Source organism: Ranitomeya imitator, chromosome 2, assembly GCF_032444005.1.
Source record: "Ranitomeya imitator isolate aRanImi1 chromosome 2, aRanImi1.pri, whole genome shotgun sequence".
Classification (NCBI taxonomy): domain Eukaryota; kingdom Metazoa; phylum Chordata; class Amphibia; order Anura; family Dendrobatidae; genus Ranitomeya; species Ranitomeya imitator.
Window position 1 is genome coordinate 118,885,854 of NC_091283.1, and position 18,230 is coordinate 118,904,083.

General features: G+C 41.8%; 1 protein-coding gene across 6 annotated transcripts in view; it reads left to right on the forward strand.

The window, feature by feature from the left end:
- The window catches only part of TENM1 (teneurin transmembrane protein 1), a 1,319,573-nt gene that overhangs the window by 1,268,037 nt on the left and 33,306 nt on the right, over positions 1-18,230 (forward strand). For all 6 annotated transcript variants that reach the window (XM_069747173.1, XM_069747175.1, XM_069747177.1 and 3 more), the window contains one exon: positions 15,413-15,585. In XM_069747173.1, coding sequence (XP_069603274.1) covers positions 15,413-15,585 — 173 coding nt within the window. The remainder of the gene's footprint in view (positions 1-15,412; positions 15,586-18,230) is intronic.

The window sequence follows — 18,230 nt, forward strand, 5'->3', positions numbered from 1 at the left end:
TTGTGTGAATGATATTGAAAGTATATTTTATAAACCTTGTATTTTAGGTTTAGTGGTCCTTTAACATTGCCTCGGGTAAAAGCTAGGTCACAATTCCGAGCGCTCATATATCACGCGCTTCTTTACATGAATTTAATGTCATGTGAGCAGTTAGTGGTCAAACACTGCCATCTAGTGGTGTGCTTATGGAATGACAGCAGAATCTCTTCTATCAAGAAATTAAAATTCAGCAATGCATTAGCCATTATTTTTACAATGTATTATGTACCTGTATTATTATTCTTAGCTAGAACTGAAAATATAATAAAACAACTATCGTAATTGCTTCAATTATAAAAGCACTTAGCTCAATATTACAGTATTATGCTATAGCTAGGAGACTCATCAACGAGAAATTGTCACAAAAGTAAAGAATAAAAATGACCAGGAATAAAACTCATATTGTTGTTGACAATTTAGTCACAAACAGAAAAATGCAATCATTGACACTGAAATATATATGTATACATGTGCAGCTTTGGACATATAGGGGCTGATACATCACTTCTTTTGCTCCTTTTTTTTCTAAAGTCTGACCACATATTCTCAATTGGGTTAAGGTCTGGGCTTTGACTAGGCCACTCCAAAACATTTACACATTTCCCTTTAAACCACTCTAGCATTACTTTAGGAGTATGCTTTGGGTCATTGTCTTGTTGGAAGGTGAACCTCAGTCCCAAATCACTGACAGACTGAAACTAGTTTTGCTCAAGAATATCCCTGTATTTTGCACCATCCATCTTCCCCATGACTAAATCTATTTTCCATGTTCCTGCTTCCGAAAAACATCCTCACATCATAATACTGCCACCCCCATGCTTTCCTGTGGGGATGGTGTTCTTGGGGTGATGTGCTGTGTTGGTTTCGCGCCTGACATAGAGTTTACCTTTGTGACCAAAAAGTTCAATTTTGGTCTTATCTGACTACAGCACCATCTTCCATACATTTGGGCAGTCTCACATATGTCTTTTGACAAACTGAAAATTAGATTTTTAACCAATATTCCATAAATTGCACCTCTGTGGAGTGTATGGCTTATTGTGGTCACATGGACAGATATTCTTGTCTCTGCATGGGAACTCTTCAAATCCTTCAGGGTTCCCTTTTGTCTCCGTGCTGCCTCTCTGATTAATGCCCTCCTTGCCCAGGTTGAGAGTGTTGGTGGGTGGCCCTCTCTTGGCAGGTTTGTTATGGTAACATGTTCTTTCCATTTGATGATAATGGATATGATAGTGGTTCAGGGGATCATCAGAGATTGGGATAATTTGTAACTCTATCCTTGTGCTTCTCACCAACTTTGCCCTTGACTTGTTGGAGATCTCTTTGTTCTTCAGAGTGTTTTTCGGTCAGTAGTACCTCTTGCTTAACCCCTTCCCGACATGCAGCGTATATACACGATGTTGCAGGAGCTGCGTTCCCGCAAATCGCCATATATATATATGGCATGATGATCGCACTGGCTCATGCTGAGCACTGCAGGTATCAAATTTGGGTGTCAGCGCTATATGAGAGCTGACACCCTGCAGCAATGCCAACAATCGGAGCTAGCACTGAACACGGGTGTTTAACCGCTCTGATGCTGCTGTCAATAGTAACAGCAACTTCGCAGGGCAACGCAGAGAAGGAACTTCCTCTGTGCTCTCACGGCACAACGTGATTGTGATCACATTGTGCCGATAGTTTCCATGGTGACCTCGGGCCAAAAGATGGCCGCACGTTCACATAGGGATGGTGGCTAGTCAGCTCTTGCTCAAAGCATGAGCTGACACGTCTTCTCCCTGCATCTGAGATGCTGATCTTATGCTCTGCAATGCAGAAGCACTGCAGAGTATTAGATCAGCGATCTGTCCATATAAAGTTGATGTCCCATCCTGGCATAATGTAAAAAAAAGTAATAAAAATGTAAAAAATATTTTTAAAAAAAATCGCAAAATAAAGAACATATACAGTTAAGTCCTTATATATTTGGTCAGAGACATTTTTCTAATTTTGGTTATAGACATTACCACGATGAATTTTAAACAAAACAATTCAGATGCAGTTGAAGTTCAGACTTTCAGCTTTCATTTGAGGGTATCCACATTAAAATTGGATGAAGGGTTTAGGAGTTTCAGCTCCTTAACATGTGCCACCCTGTTTTTAAAGGGACCAAAAGTAATTGGACAGATTGAATAATTTTAAATAAAATGTTCATTTTCTGTACTTGGTTGAAAACCCTTTGTTGTCAATGACTGCCTGAAGTCTTGAACTCATGGACATCACCAGACGCTGTGTTTCCTCCTTTTTGATACTCTGTCAGGCCTTCACTGCGGTGGTTTTCACTTGCTGTTTGTTTGTGGGCATTTCTGTCTGAAGTTTAGTCTTTAACAAGTGAAATGCTGCTCAATTGGGTTGAGATCAGATGACTGACTGGGCCATTCAAGAATATTCCACTTCTTTGCTTTAATAAACTCCTGGGTTGCGTTGGCTTTATGTTTTGGGTCATTGTCCATCTGTAGTATGAAACGACAACCAATCAGTTTGGCTGCATTTGGCTGGATCTGAGCACACAGTATGTCTCTGAATACCTCAGAATTCATTCGGTTGCTTCTGTCCTATGTCACATCATCAATAAACACTAGTGACCCAGTGCCACTGGCAGCCATGCATGCCCAAGCCATCACACTGCCTCCGCTGTGTTTTACAGATGATGTGGCATGCTTTGGTTCATGAGCTGTACCACACCTTCACCATACTTTTCTCTTTCCATCATTCTGGTAGAGGTTGATCTTGGTTTCATCTGTCCATAGAATGTTCTTCCAGAACTGTGCTGGCTTTTTTAGATGTTTTTTAGCCTTTTTATTCTTGATGTTTATGAGTGGCTTGCACCGTGCAGTGACCACTCTGTATATACTTTCATGCAGTCTTCTCTTTATGGTAGATTTAGATATTGATACGCCGACCTCCTGGAGAGTGTTGGTCACCTGGTTGGCTGTTGTGAAGGGGTTTCTCTTCACAATGGAGATTATTCTGCGATCATCCACCACTGTTGTCTTCCGTGGGCGCCCAGGTCTTTTTGCATTGATGAGTTCACCAGTGCTTTCTTTCTTTCTCAGGATGTACCAAACTGTAGATTTTGCCACTCCTAATATTGTAGCAGTTTCTCAGATAGGTTTTTTCTGTTTTCGCAGCTTAAGGATGGCTTGTTTCACCTGCACGGAGAGCTCCTTTGACCGCATGTTTACTTCACAGCAAAACCTTCCAAATGCAAGCACCACACCTCAAATCAACTCCACGCCTTTTATCTGCTTAATTGAGAATGACATAATGAAGGGATTGCCCACATCTGTCCATGAAATAGCCCTGGAGTCAATTGTCCAATTACTTTTGGTTCCTTTAAAAACAGGGTGGCACATGTCAAGGAGCGGAAACTCCTAAACCCTTCATAAAATTTGAATGTGGATACCCTCAAATGAAAGCTGAAAGTCTGAACTTCAACTGCATCTGAATTGTTTTGTTTAAAATTCATTGTGGTAATGTCTATAACCAAAATTAGAAAAATGTTGTCTCTGTCCAAATATATATGGACTTAACTGTATGTATGCATGTAGCATATATACATATATATATATTAAGAACAAATTCTTTATTAGAAACAAATATAAAAACAAAAAATATATACTGAAAACCACAAACAAGCATAAATATTAAAAAATCTGGTAGCCAACAAAGTGCTCAAAATGTGAGCCAAGAAAATATATGTGGCACCCCTCCTGGACAGACAGCATTCCTAGTTACCAATAGTCCACATAACAATGTGTTTGTACCCCTGGCACATATCCATCTAATAAATTTCAAGAGCAATCCTTAAAGTAACCTATCGGCCAAGATGGCACATCTAAATGCTCCTACTCAATAATATCCATAATTATAAAGGTAGTATATGCCAGTATACTTACACGAAGATGTTAGTTCTTGCTGATGTCCAGGAGATGGTGCCACAGCCCCTACGCGCGTTTCGGCGGCGTGCCTTCGTCAGGGGCACGCCGCCGAAACGCGCGTAGGGGCTGTGGCACCATCTCCTGGACATCAGCAAGAACTAACATCTTCGTGTAAGTATACTGGCATATACTACCTTTATAATTATGGATATTATTGAGTAGGAGCATTTAGATGTGCCATCTTGGCCGATAGGTTACTTTAAGGATTGCTCTTGAAATTTATTAGATGGATATGTGCCAGGGGTACAAACACATTGCTATGTGGACTATTGGTAACTAGGAATGCTGTCTGTCCAGGAGGGGTGCCACATATATTTTCTTGGCTCACATTTTGAGCACTTTGTTGGCTACCAGATTTTTTAATATTTATGCTTGTTTGTGGTTTTCAGTATATATTTTTTGTTTTTATATTTGTTTCTAATAAAGAATTTGTTCTTAATACGCATTCTCTTTATATGGTTTTTCTTGTATATCTAGCGTAGAACATGTGCAAACTATGTTAATTATGTGGACGCAATATTATACATATTTAGCGTCTGTTAGATTTGGGGGTATGTGTTAGGCTTTTTGATATATATATATATATATATATATATATATATATATACAGTGGGGCAAAAAAGTATTTAGTCAGTCAGCAATAGTGCAAGTTCCACCACTTAAAAAGATGAGAGGCGTCTGTAATTTACATCATAGGTAGACCTCAACTATGGGAGACAAACTGAGAAAAAAAAATCCAGAAAATCACATTGTCTGTTTTTTTAACATTTTATTTGCATATTATGGTGGAGAATAAGTATTTGGTCAGAAACAAACAATCAAGATTTCAGGCTCTCACAGACCTGTAACTTCTTCTTTAAGAGTCTCCTCTTTCCTCCACTCATTACCTGTAGTAATGGCACCTGTTTAAACTTGTTATCAGTATAATAAGACACCTGTGCACACCCTCAAACAGTCTGACTCCAAACTCCACTATGGTGAAGACCAAAGAGCTGTCAAAGGACACCAGAAACAAAATTGTAGCCCTGCACCAGGCTGGGAAGACTGAATCTGCAATAGCCAACCAGCTTGGAGTGAAAAAATCAACAGTGGGAGCAATAATTAGAAAATGGAAGACATACAAGACCACTGATAATCTCCCTCGATCTGGGGCTCCACGCAAAATCCCACCCCGTGGGGTCAGAATGATCACAAGAATGGTGAGCAAAAATCCCAGAACCACGCGGGGGGACCTAGTGAATGAACTGCAGAGAGCTGGGACCAATGTAACAAGGCCTACCATAAGTAACACACTACGCCACCATGGACTCAGATCCTGCAGTGCCAGACGTGTCCCACTGCTTAAGCCAGTACATGTCCGGGCCCGTCTGAAGTTTGCTAGAGAGCATTTGGATGATCCAGAGGAGTTTTGGGAGAATGTCCTATGGTCTGATGAAACCAAACTGGAACTGTTTGGAAGAAACACAACTTGTCGTGTTTGGAGGAAAAAGAATACTGAGTTGCATCCATCAAACACCATACCTACTGTAAAGCATGGTGGTGGAAACATCATGCTTTGGGGCTGTTTCTCTGCAAAGGGGCCAGGACGACTGATCCGGGTACATGAAAGAATGAATGGGGCCATATATCGTGAGATTTTGAGTGCAAACCTCCTTCCATCAGCAAGGGCATTGAAGATGAAACGTGGCTGGGTCTTTCAACATGACAATGATCCAAAGCACACCGCCAGGGCAACGAAGGAGTGGCTTCGTAAGAAGCACTTCAAGGTCCTGGAGTGGCCTAGCCAGTCTCCAGATCTCAACCCTATAGAAAACCTTTGGAGGGAGTTGAAAGTCCGTGTTGCCAAGCGAAAAGCCAAAAACATCACTGCTCTAGAGGAGATCTGCATGGAGGAATGGGCCAACATACCAACAACAGTGTGTGGCAACCTTGTGAAGACTTACAGAAAACGTTTGACCTCTGTCATTGCCAACAAAGGATATATTACAAAGTATTGAGATGAAATTTTGTTTCTGACCAAATACTTATTTTCCACCATAATATGCAAATAAAATGTTAAAAAAACAGACAATGTGATTTTCTGGATTTTTTTTTCTCAGTTTGACTCCCATAGTTGAGGTCTACCTATGATGTAAATTACAGACGCCTCTCATCTTTTTAAGTGGTGGAACTTGCACTATTGCTGACTGACTAAATACTTTTTTGCCCCACTGTATATATAATTCCAGTAAATACATTTATTTATGTAAAAACAAAAACAATCTAAAAAAAAGTACCCAAATTTGGTATCACCGGGACCGGAAAGGCCAATCCTGAAAAATAGTCCCACTACTTAACCGCTTTAAAAAAAATAAGTGAAAGGACGAGGTAAAAAACTACTGTATGCTTTATCAAGAAACTGCCAAACAAAAAGTAAAATAAAATGCAATCAAAATGATGAAAGTAAATAAAAATGGTATCTCTGAAAACGTCATCTTGAACTGAAAAAAACAAGCCATCATACAGCTCTGTTATGATACGGTGGTCTAGGAGCAACATGGAACGAGCTCTGAAGGACGTGGTAACTGTACTGACCGCAGTCCCTAAGCTCAACACCACACTAAAAGTAGCCGTGGAATGCTCCTAACTCTCCCTAGGCATCTCGTCACAGCCTAAGAGCTAACTACCCCTAAAGAAAGAAGCAGGAAAACTGACTTGCCTCAGAGAAAATCCCCAAAGGATAGATTAGCCCCCCACAAATAATGACTGTGAGTGGAGAGGGAAAAGACTTACACAGAATGAACCCAGGATGATCACAGGAGGCCAGTCTAGCTAAATAGATAGGACAGGATGGAATACTGTGCGGTCAGTATAAAACACTACAAAAATCCACGCAGAGTTTGCAAAAAAAATCTCCACACCTGACTAAAGATGTGGAGGGCAAATCTGCCTCCCAGAGCTTCCAGCAAGACAGAATTAATTCACACTGATAAGCTGGATAAACATAGAAAGCACAGAAAGGATAAGTCCACAATCTATGGACAAAAAAGAGCAAGCAAAAACTTAGCTTAGCTGAACTGGTCAGGATAACAGGGAACTCCAATGAAATGTGAATCCAACCAGGAACCATTTACTAGTGGCACTGGCTGAAGAAAGAGCCAGACTTAAATAGCCGAGCAGAAGAGACGATAAGTGAAGGCAGCTGATGACAGCTAACTCCAAGGAGCAGCCATACCACTAGAAACCACAAGAGGGAGCCCAAGAGCATAACTCACAAAAGTGCCACTTACAACCACCGGAGGGAGCCCAAGAGCGGAATTCACAACAGTACCCACCCCTTGAGGAGGGGTCACCGAACCCTCACCAGAGCCCCCAGGCCGATCAGGACGAGCCAAGTGAAATGCACAAACCAAATCGGTGGCATGGACATCGGAGGCAACAACCCAAGAATTATCCTCCTGGCCATAACCCTTCCACTTGACAAGATACTGAAGCCTCCGCCTCGAAAAACGAGAATCCAAAATCTTCTCAACCTCATATTCCAACTCTCCCTCAACCAACACCGGGGCAGGAGGGTCAACCGAGGGAACAACGGGCACCACATATCTCCGCAACAAAGATCTATGGAAAACATTATGAATGGCAAAAGAGGCAGGAAGAGCCAAACAAAAAGACACCGGATTAATAATTTCAGAAATTTTATAAGGACCAATAAACCGAGGCTTAAACTTAGAAGAAACCTTCAAAGGATCATGACGAGAAGACAACCAAACCAAATCCCCCACACGAAGCCGGGGACCAACACACCGACAGCGGTTAGCAAAACGTTGAGCCCTTTCCTGAGACAACGTCAAATTGTCCACCACATGAGTCCAAATCTGCTGCAGCCTGTCCACCACAGAATTAACACCAGGACAATCAGAAGGCTCAACCTGTCCAGAAGAAAAACGAGGATGAAAACCAAAATTACAAAAGAAAGGTGAAACCAAAGTAGCCGAACTAGCCCGATTATTAAGATCAAACTCGGCCAACGGCAAGAAAGACACCCAATCATCCTGATCAGCAGACACAAAGCATCTCAAAAAGGTCTCCAAGGTCTGATTAGTTCGCTCAGTTTGGCCATTAGTCTGAGGATGAAACGCCGAAGAAAAAGACAAATCAATGCCCATCCTAGCACAAAAGGCCCACCAAAATCTAGAGACAAACTGAGAACCTCTGTCAGACACAATATTCTCTGGAATGCCATGCAAACGAACCACATGCTGAAAAAATAATGGAACCAGATCTGAGGAGGAAGGCAACTTAGGCAAAGGTACCAGATGGACCATTTTAGAGAACCGGTCACAAACAACCCAGATAACAGACATCTTCTGGGAAACAGGAAGATCCGAAATAAAATCCATGGAAATATGCGTCCAGGGCCTCTCAGGGACCGGCAAAGGCAAAAGCAACCCACTAGCGTGGGAACAGCAAGGCTTGGCCCGGGCGCAAGTCCCACAGGACTGCACAAAAGCACGCACATCGCGTGACAAGGAAGGCCACCAAAATGACCTTGCAACCAAATTTCTGGTACCAAAAATCCCAGGATGACCAGCCAACACTGAACAATGAACCTCAGAAATTACCTTACTTGTCCATCTATCAGGAACAAACAGCTTCCCCACTGAACAGCGGTCAGGCCTATCAGCCTGAAATTCCTGAAGCACCCGCCGCAAATCAGGGGAGATAGCAGAAAGAATCACCTCCACCTTAAGAATGCCAACCGGCTCAAGGACTCCAGGAGAATCAGGCGAAAAACTCCTATAGAGGGCATCAGCCTTAACATTCTTAGATCCCGGAAGATACGAGACCACAAAATCAAAACGGGAGAAAAACAGGGACCATCGAGCCTGTCTAGGATTCAGCCACTTGGCCGACTCGAGGTAAATCAGATTCTTATGATCGGTCAGGACCACAACACGGTGTTTAGCTCCCTCAAGCCAATGTCGCCACTCCTCAAACGCCCACTTCATAGCCAACAACTCCCGATTGCCGACATTATAATTGCATTCCGCAGGCGAAAACTTTCTGGAAAAAAAAGCACACGGTTTCATCAAAGAACCATCAGACTCCCTCTGAGACAAAACGTCCCCTGCCCCAATCTCAGAAGCGTCGACCTCAACCTGAAAAGGAAGAGAAACATCTGGTTGACGCAACACAGGGGCAGAAGTAAATCGGCGTTTAAGCTCCTGAAAGGCCTCAACAGCCTCAGAGGACCAATTCATCACATCAGCGCCTTTCTTCGTCAAATCAGTAAGGGGCTTAACCACACTGGAAAAGTTGGCAATGAAACGGCGATAGAAATTAGCAAAGCCCAAAAATTTTTGAAGACCCTTCACAGATGTGGGTTGGATCCAGTCATGAATAGCTTGGACCTTAACAGGATCCATTTCTATAGACGAGGGAGAAAAAATAAAACCCAAAAAAGAGACCTTCTGAACTCCGAATAGGCACTTAGACCCCTTCACAAACAAAGCATTATCACGAAGGATCTGGAACACCATCCTGACCTGCTTCACATGAGACTCCCAATCATCAGAAAAAATCAGAATATCATCCAAATATACGACCATGAATTTATCAAGATAATTGCGGAAAATATCATGCATGAAAGACTGGAACACAGATGGAGCATTAGAGAGCCCAAATGGCATCACAAGGTATTCAAAATGGCTTTCGGGCGTATTAAATGCAGTTTTCCATTCGTCACCCTGTTTAATACGAACAAGATTATATGCCCCTCGGAGGTCAATCTTATTAAACCAACTAGTCCCCTTAATCTGAGCAAACAAATCAGTAAGCAAAGGCAAGGGGTATTGGAATTTGACCGTGATCTTATTAAGAAGACGATAATCAATACAGGGTCTCAAGGAGCCATCCTTCTTAGCAACAAAAAAGAAACCCGCTCCCAATGGTGACGAAGAGGGCCGAATAGGCCCCTTCTCCAAAGACTCCTTAACATAGCTCCGCATGGCGGCATGCTCTGGCACAGACAGATTGAAAAGTCGGCCCTTAGGGAACTTACAACCAGGAATCAAGTTAATAGCACAATCACAGTCCCTATGTGGAGGAAGGGAACTGGACTTGGGCTCATCAAATACATCCTGGAAATCCGACAAAAACTCAGGGACCTCAGAAGAGGGGGAAGAGGAAATTGACATCAAAGGAACGTCACTATGTACTCCTCGACAAGCCCAACTAGTCACCGACATAGTTTTCCAATCCAGCACCGGATTATGTTCCTGTATCCATGGAAATCCCAGTACAACAACATCATGCAGGTTATGCAACACCAGAAAACGGCAATCTTCCTGATGTGCTGGAGCCATGTACATATTCATCTGTGTCCAGTACTGAGGTTTATCCTTGGCCAAGGGTGTAGCATCAATGCCCCTCAAAGGAATAGGGCTCTGCAAAGGCTGCAAGGAAAAACCACAGCGCCTGGCGAATTCTAAGTCCATTAAGTTCAGGGCAGCGCCTGAATCCACAAATGCCATGACAGAAAAGGAAGACAATGAGCAAATCAGGGTCACAGATAAGAGAAATTTAGGCTGTATAGTACTTATGGTAACAGACCTAGCGACTCTCTTAGTACGCTTAGGGCAATCAGAGATAACATGAGCCGAATCACCACAGTAAAAACACAGCCTATTCTGACGTCTGAATTCCTGCCGTTCTATTCTAGTCAAAATCCTATCACATTGCATAGGTTCAGGACTTTGCTCAGAGGATACTGCCATATGGTGCACAGCTTTGCGCTCGTGCAGACGCCGATCAATCTGAATGGCTAGAGACATAGATTCGCTCAAACCGGCAGGCGTAGGAAAGCCCACCATAACATCTTTAAGGGTTTCAGAAAGACCTTTTCTGAATATAGCAGCCAGAGCCTCTTCATTCCATTTAGTGAGCACAGACCATTTTCTAAATTTCTGGCAGTATAACTCAGCCGCTTCCTGACCTTGACCCAAGGCCAACAGGGTTTTTTCTGCATGATCCACAGAATTAGGTTCGTCATACAATAATCCGAGCGCTTGAAAAAATGCATCTACATTCAATAATGCCGGATCCCCTGTTTCAAGAGAAAAAGCCCAGTCTTGAGGGTCACCACGCATCAAGGATATGATGATTTTTACTTGCTGAATGGGATCACCAGAAGAACGGGGTTTCAAAGCAAAAAAACAATTTGCAGTTATTTTTAAAGTTCAAAAACTTGGATCTGTCCCCAAAAAACAAATTAGGAGTAGGAATTCTGGGCTCTAAAGCCGGAGTCTGGACAACATAGTCCTGGATACTCTGTACTTTTGCAGCAAGTTGATCCACACGAGAAAACAAACCCTGAACATCCATGCCAAAGCATATATCCTGAACCACCCAGATATCAAGAGGAAAAAAAAAGACAAACCAGAGCACAGAAAAAAAAATGGTTCAGAACTTTCTTTTCCTTCTTTTGAGATGCATTTAATTCATTTTTGGCCACTAGTACTGTTATGATACGGTGGTCTAGGAGCAACATGGAACGAGCTCTGAAGGACGTGGTAACTGTACTGACCGCAGTCCCTAAGCTCAACACCACACTAAAAGTAGCCGTGGAATGCTCCTAACTCTCCCTAGGCATCTCGTCACAGCCTAAGAGCTAACTACCCCTAAAGAAAGAAGCAGGAAAACTATCTAGCCTCAGAGAAAATCCCCAAAGGATAGATTAGCCCCCCACAAATAATGACTGTGAGTGGAGAGGGAAAAGACTTACACAGAATGAAAACAGGATGAGCACAGGAGGCCAGTCTAGCTAAATAGATAGGACAGGATGGAATACTGTGCGGTCAGTATAAAACACTACAAAAATCCACGCAGAGTTTACAAAAAAAATCTCCACACCTGACTAAAGGTGTGGAGGGCAAATCTGCCTCCCAGAGCTTCCGGCAAGACAGAATTAATTCACACTGATAAGCTGGATAAACATAGAAAGCACAGAAAGGATAAGTCCACAATCTATGGACAAAAAAGAGCAAGCAAAAACTTAGCTTAGCTGAACTGGTCAGGATAACAGGGAACTCCAAAGAGATGTGAATCCAACCAGGAACCATTTACTAGTGGCACTGGCTGAAGAAAGAGCCAGACTTAAATAGCCGAGCAGAAGAGATGATAAGTGAAGGCAGCTGATGACAGCTAACTCCAAGGAGCAGCCATACCACTAGAAACCACAAGAGGGAGCCCAAGAGCAGAACTCACAAAAGTGCCACTTACAACCACCTGAGGGAGCCCAAGAGCGGAATTCACAACACAGCTCCATCCAAATAAATATAGCTCTGAGAATAAAGACATGCACATTTTTATTTTTTATTACGTAAAAATGCCAAAACATAAAGATATAGATGTGGTATCGCTGTAATCGTACTGACCTGAATAATAAAGCTGCCTTACCAATTTTATCACATGTGTAATGGCATTAAAAAATCCTGAATTGATGTTTTTTTTCATTCAGCCTCCCAAAAATCGGAATAGAAAGCGATCAAAAAATGTCATGTTTTTGAAAATGGTACCAATAAAAACGTCAACTCGTCCCTTAAAAAACAAGCCCTCACATGACTGTTTCACAGGAGAAATTTCACAACAAATTATAGGGTCCATTTTTTCCCATTACCCTTGTGAAAATTTAAAAAAAAGGGACTAAAAACATTTTTGTGGGGAAAATATGATTTCACTTTATTTTCACGGCTCAACGTTATAAATTTCAGTGAAGCACCAGGGGGTTGAAGGTGTTCACCACACATCTAGGTAAGTTCCCTGAGGGGTCTAGTTTCTAAAATGGGGTCACTTGTGGTGTTTCCACTCTTTACGTACATCAGGGGCTCTCTAAACGTGACATGTAGTTCGCTAATAATTACAGCAAATTTTGCATTTAAAAAGTCAAATGGCACTCCTTGCCTTATGAACCCTGCCATGTTCACAAACAGTAGTTTTCCTCCACATATTTGGTAGCTGCACACTCAGGAGACATTGCGCAACAAATTTTATGGTGCATTTTATCCTATTACCCCGGTGAAAAGAAAAAATAAGGGGCTAGAAGAACATTTTTGTGGTAAAAATGTGATATTTTATTTTTATGACTCAACGTTATAAACTTCTGTAAAGCATCCAGGGTTCAAAGTGCTTACCACACATCTAAATAAGTTCCCTGAGGGGTCTAGTTTCCAATGTGGGGTCACTTGTAGGGAAAAATGTCACAGAGAAAAATGCAGAGATGTTTACCTGCTGAGGCCTCCAACCAAATGCACTGCAGGGTGCAGCGGACCCGATTAATGATGGCAAACACACAGGTGCAAAAAAATACTGATGAAACAACCACTTTCAATCCAGTGTTGGCTGTTTGGCATTAGTGCACAAAAAGATAAGCTATAATAGTCTGTATGTGGCGTTGTTCACACAGGCAATGCAGAGTCAACACTGGATTGAAAGTGGTTGTTTCATCTGTACTTTTTGCACCTGTGTTTTTGCCATCATAAATCGTGTCCACCGCACCCTGCTAGTGCATTCAGTTGGAGGCTTCAGCAGGTAAACATCTCTGCATTTTTCTCTGTGACTTTTTTCAATTTTTTGGAGGATTTTTAAGTCCTTTTTTGTGTCGGTGAGCTGTCACTTGTGAGGAGTGTACACTCTTAAGGCATATCTCCAAATGTGATATGGCATCCGCTAATAATTCCAGCAAATTTTGCATTCAAAAAGTCAAATGGTGCACCTTTCCTTCCGTGTCCTGATGTGCGCCAAAACAGTAATTTCCCCCCATATGTGGGGTATTGGCTTACTGAGGAGAAATTGTATAACAAATTGTATGGTGCAATTTCTCATGTTACTTGTGAAAATGCAAAATTTGAGGATAAAAAAAATTTGGTGGAAAAAATGTGATTTCTTATTTTCACAGCTCAACGTTATAAACATCTGTGAAGCACCTGGGGGTTCAAGGTGCTCACTACACATCTAGATAAGTTCCCAGAGGGGGTCTAGTTTCCAAAATGGTGTCCCTTGTGAGCAGTTTCCACTTTTTAGAGGCACATCAGGGGCTCTCCAAAAGTGGCATGTCATCCGCTAATTATTCCAGCAAATTTTACATTTAAAAAAATCAAATGGCGCTCCTTCCCTTCCGAGCTCTGTTGTGCGCCCAAACAGTGGTTTCCCCCACATAGACGATACAATACGATACGATACACTTTATTGATCCCATGGAAAATTATAGTATCACAGCAGCACAACTTAAATCATAAAAATCATAAAATAATTACATAGTTGACATGACAGTGGAGTTGACAGAAGAACATTATACATTATACATTAGAATAGGACATACACAACGAGTGAACTGAAATGTAGAGAAATAAGTAGACATTCACCTTGGTGGTTTAACCCTAATGTTATTGTTGTACATTCCCATGGCAGTTGGCACAAACGATTTCCGATATTTTTCCTTCTTACACCTCAGAAGTATTAGCCGGTTGCTGAAGGTGCTCTTCTGTCTCATGAATAGCTCATATAATGGATGTGCATTATTGTTCATAATCGCCATACACTTTCTCAGAGTTCTTTTCTCCACTACCTCCCCAAAAGAGTCCAGATTACAGCCCACAGCAGAACTTGCCTTCTTAATAATCTTATTTAGCTTATTAGCATCAGAGGATATGGGGTATCAGCATATTCAGGAGAAATTGTACAACAAATTTTTGGATCCATTTTTTCCTGATACCTTTGCAAAAATAAAATGTGGTTCAGAAATTATACAGAAAATAAATAAATAAAAAACACCAAATACTTATAATGAGAATGGAGCTTTCTTTATTTTTTTTCTTATACTTTACATGATTCTTTAAAGTGACAAACGCAACTCAAATATTTGCTCAAAAATATCTGGCCCAGAAAATATGACTGGAGTACAATTGTGAATAATATATGTAAGAATTATTCTGTAAGAATTTAGAAAAACTGATGACACTCAGACCACGCTCAAAATAATCTGTCTGTTTTTCTCATACGTGAGAAAAACAGGTGTCTGATTGAATTAGTCTTCTAGTAACAGCGTCATATAATCAGCTTTCATTCATTTCTGGAACTAACTAGTTATCTAGGTAGATCCCACTGCTGCATCCTTTTATAGATACAATTCAATTTAATGATTTTTACCATTGAAACCACAAATAAAATGTTATAAAAGTTTCCAACTGCTTTCAACCATAGTGTAGTAATGACTCTCGTCAGTTCTATATGAATCCCACCTATCAAGCACAATGATCTCCGTGAATTATGTTAGCTAATAAACACGTTTAAATGAAACCTCGGACGCTGGTAAGAAACTAATGACATGCGTTTTTTTCTTTTCCTATTTTAAGGTATGACCCTGAAGGACATTTAACAAATGCAACCTTTCCAACTGGGGAAGTCAGCAGTTTTTACAGCGATATGGAAAAATCCACACGGGTCGAACTTGACACTTCAAACAAGGAAAATGTTATCACCACCACTAATATATCAGCAACAAGCATTGTATATTCTCTAAGGCAAGGTAAGGAGAAAAATAACAATAGCAGTCAATGTTAACAAGACGTGAGCTCCGTTATTGATCAGAGGTCAGGTGTCCAGTATTTAGTAAAGTGTACCATTATATCAGAAGGGACTGACGCAGGAGAAGACCAGGAACTAAATCTAGATTATATTATTCTATCATTGGAATGTTAACACAATTCATTACATGATTGATACCAGCAGCACACCGGGGTTCCTAATGTCTATCATTGGGTTTGTTCGGTTTCCATCAAGATGTTTGCCATTTTACGGGACATATTAGAGTAGCATGTTGAGCTTAGTTGTCCAGATGTGCAACAGATGATCAAATATTACAGATGTGAATATCAGCTGACTAAAGTCATAAAATTGATACTCAGCTTTTGTTTTCAGATTGATTGGGGCCCTACATGCAATGACATACCGCTAATAGTGGCATATGACATGGAGCTCATGAGTAGGGGGTGACCCGATGATGAACAACTCTGGGCCCAATCTGGTGTCGCAATTCTAACTGTATATTTATCTGCCACTATTCAGCTTGTGAGTCTAAGTCTCACTAGATTTACCTGCTGTGCAGTACCTCAGTCCCCATATGGCAGAAACTGAAGCAGCACATTAGGGAAATGTGTGTGGGGCTGTGGGGGACATTATACTCTATATGGAAGGCTGTTGGTGCCATTATAAAGTGTGTTGGGTTGTATGAAGCTGTAGTAGACCATCATACTGTGTGTGGTGTCTGTGGAGACATCATGCTCTGGGAGAATCCCTATGGGGGCATCATACTGTTTGTGGGGCTGTGAGTGCCACATTACTGTGTAAGTGGGGCTGTGGCGACATTATATTGTGTGTGGTCACTGTGAAGTCATCAATACTGTCTGTTGGACTGTGAGGCCATCCATCCGTGTGTGGGAGACTCTAGGGGCCATCACGCTATGTGTGTGGGGCTGTGGATGCCATCATACTGTCTGTGGGAGGATGTGAAGGGCATCATACTGTATGTGGGTGCCATCATACTTTCTGGCAGGCTGCTGGGGACATCGTGTCATGTGTGGGGGCTGTAGTGACATTACACTGTGCTTCATCAAAGGTGCATTTGGTCAGTATTTCAGCTCTAACTGCAATACACAACAAAATAAAAATATCTAATTAGCTGGTTTTGTCCTGCTTGGCTCTATTGCCTTTCTGATTTGACTCTTTTTAATCACACTCGCATCTTTTCTTCCCAGTTTACCCCACACTTGGTCCACTGCTTTATAATAGTCCTTACTGGCAGCATCAAAGTGCCTAATGAAAGTATGCAATATAAGAGCACAAATAGCCATTATTAAAGAGAATAAGTCAGTAAGACCAGGCCCACCCAAACCACATATATGCATATATGGACATGTAAGCTTTTGAAATGTACCGTAAATTTGCGACACCTTTATATTTTCTATCTGTTGCTGCATTCCAGAGTATTTAGCATTGTAATTCATGTACAAATTAAGCAGAAGTGCTTTGGACATGAAATGACATGTACTTTTACGGAACCTCTGCTTCCCTTCATTGTTTCCCTGCCTAGTACCATCTTTTTAAGCTTGATTCATAGCTAACCGTGACGAGCGAACGTGCTTGGATAAGGTGTTATGCAGGCAATCCCTGCATCTGTTGTGGCTGTCAAACAGCCGTGAGACATGCAAGCACGAGGATTCACACATATTTTTCGAGCATGCCACAATCACTCAATTAGCACCCATGCATGCTCGGATAATGCCTTATCTAAGCACATTCGCTCATCACTAGTAGCTGTCTGATTTCCTTGCCTGATGTCACAGAGACAGTTAGCTATCAATCAAGCTAAAGATGCTGGTGCAGGGCAGTGAAGCAACCTGGGGACAACTCTGAAATGCTGCAACGTTTCAGAGAAAATATACTTCAGGATGCCAGCCTGGGATGATGTAAGTAAGATGGCCAGTCCAAGGCAGGTCCCCGGTGGCTTCTCCCTGCTCCCCTTTACCAGCAGAGTCTCTACCTATATATGTTGTCCTTGCAGAAATCTGTTTTGCTATGTTCACATTTGCGTCTTTGGGCGCAGCGCCATCGACGGATACCGACGCATGCGTCATGCGCCCCTATCTTTAACATGGGGGGCACATGGGTATGCGTTGTGATGCGTTGTACGACGCATGCGTCATTTTGGCGCACCAGTCAGGGCGCGGGCGACGCTACGTGTAGCAGTTTGCCTGCGCCAAATTTCCAATCAAAAACGCATGTAACGCACTTGCGTCGTACATGCGTAAAAAAAAACACATTAGTGTCAATGATAAACGCATAGGGCGCAGGTGCCTGCGTTGACCTGCGTTGTACAACGCATGCGCCTTTTGAGAAAAAACCCATTGATGAAGTATCTAGACATAAAAGCATTTGAGGACAATGCATGCGTCAAAAAACGCTGCGTTGTGTATATGCGTTTTGCGTTGCGTCGACAACGCTGCGCCCAAAGACGCAAATGTGAACGTAGCTTTTGAAGTACTGGTTCTCAAAGAGAAAAGCTGAGCATCTCATCCTAAGGTGTGTTTATACTGAAATGTTTCAGGAATTTTGGAGCAGAAACCTCCAAAAACCACAAGTTTTGATTGAAGTGTTGGAAAGTTTCTGTTCCAT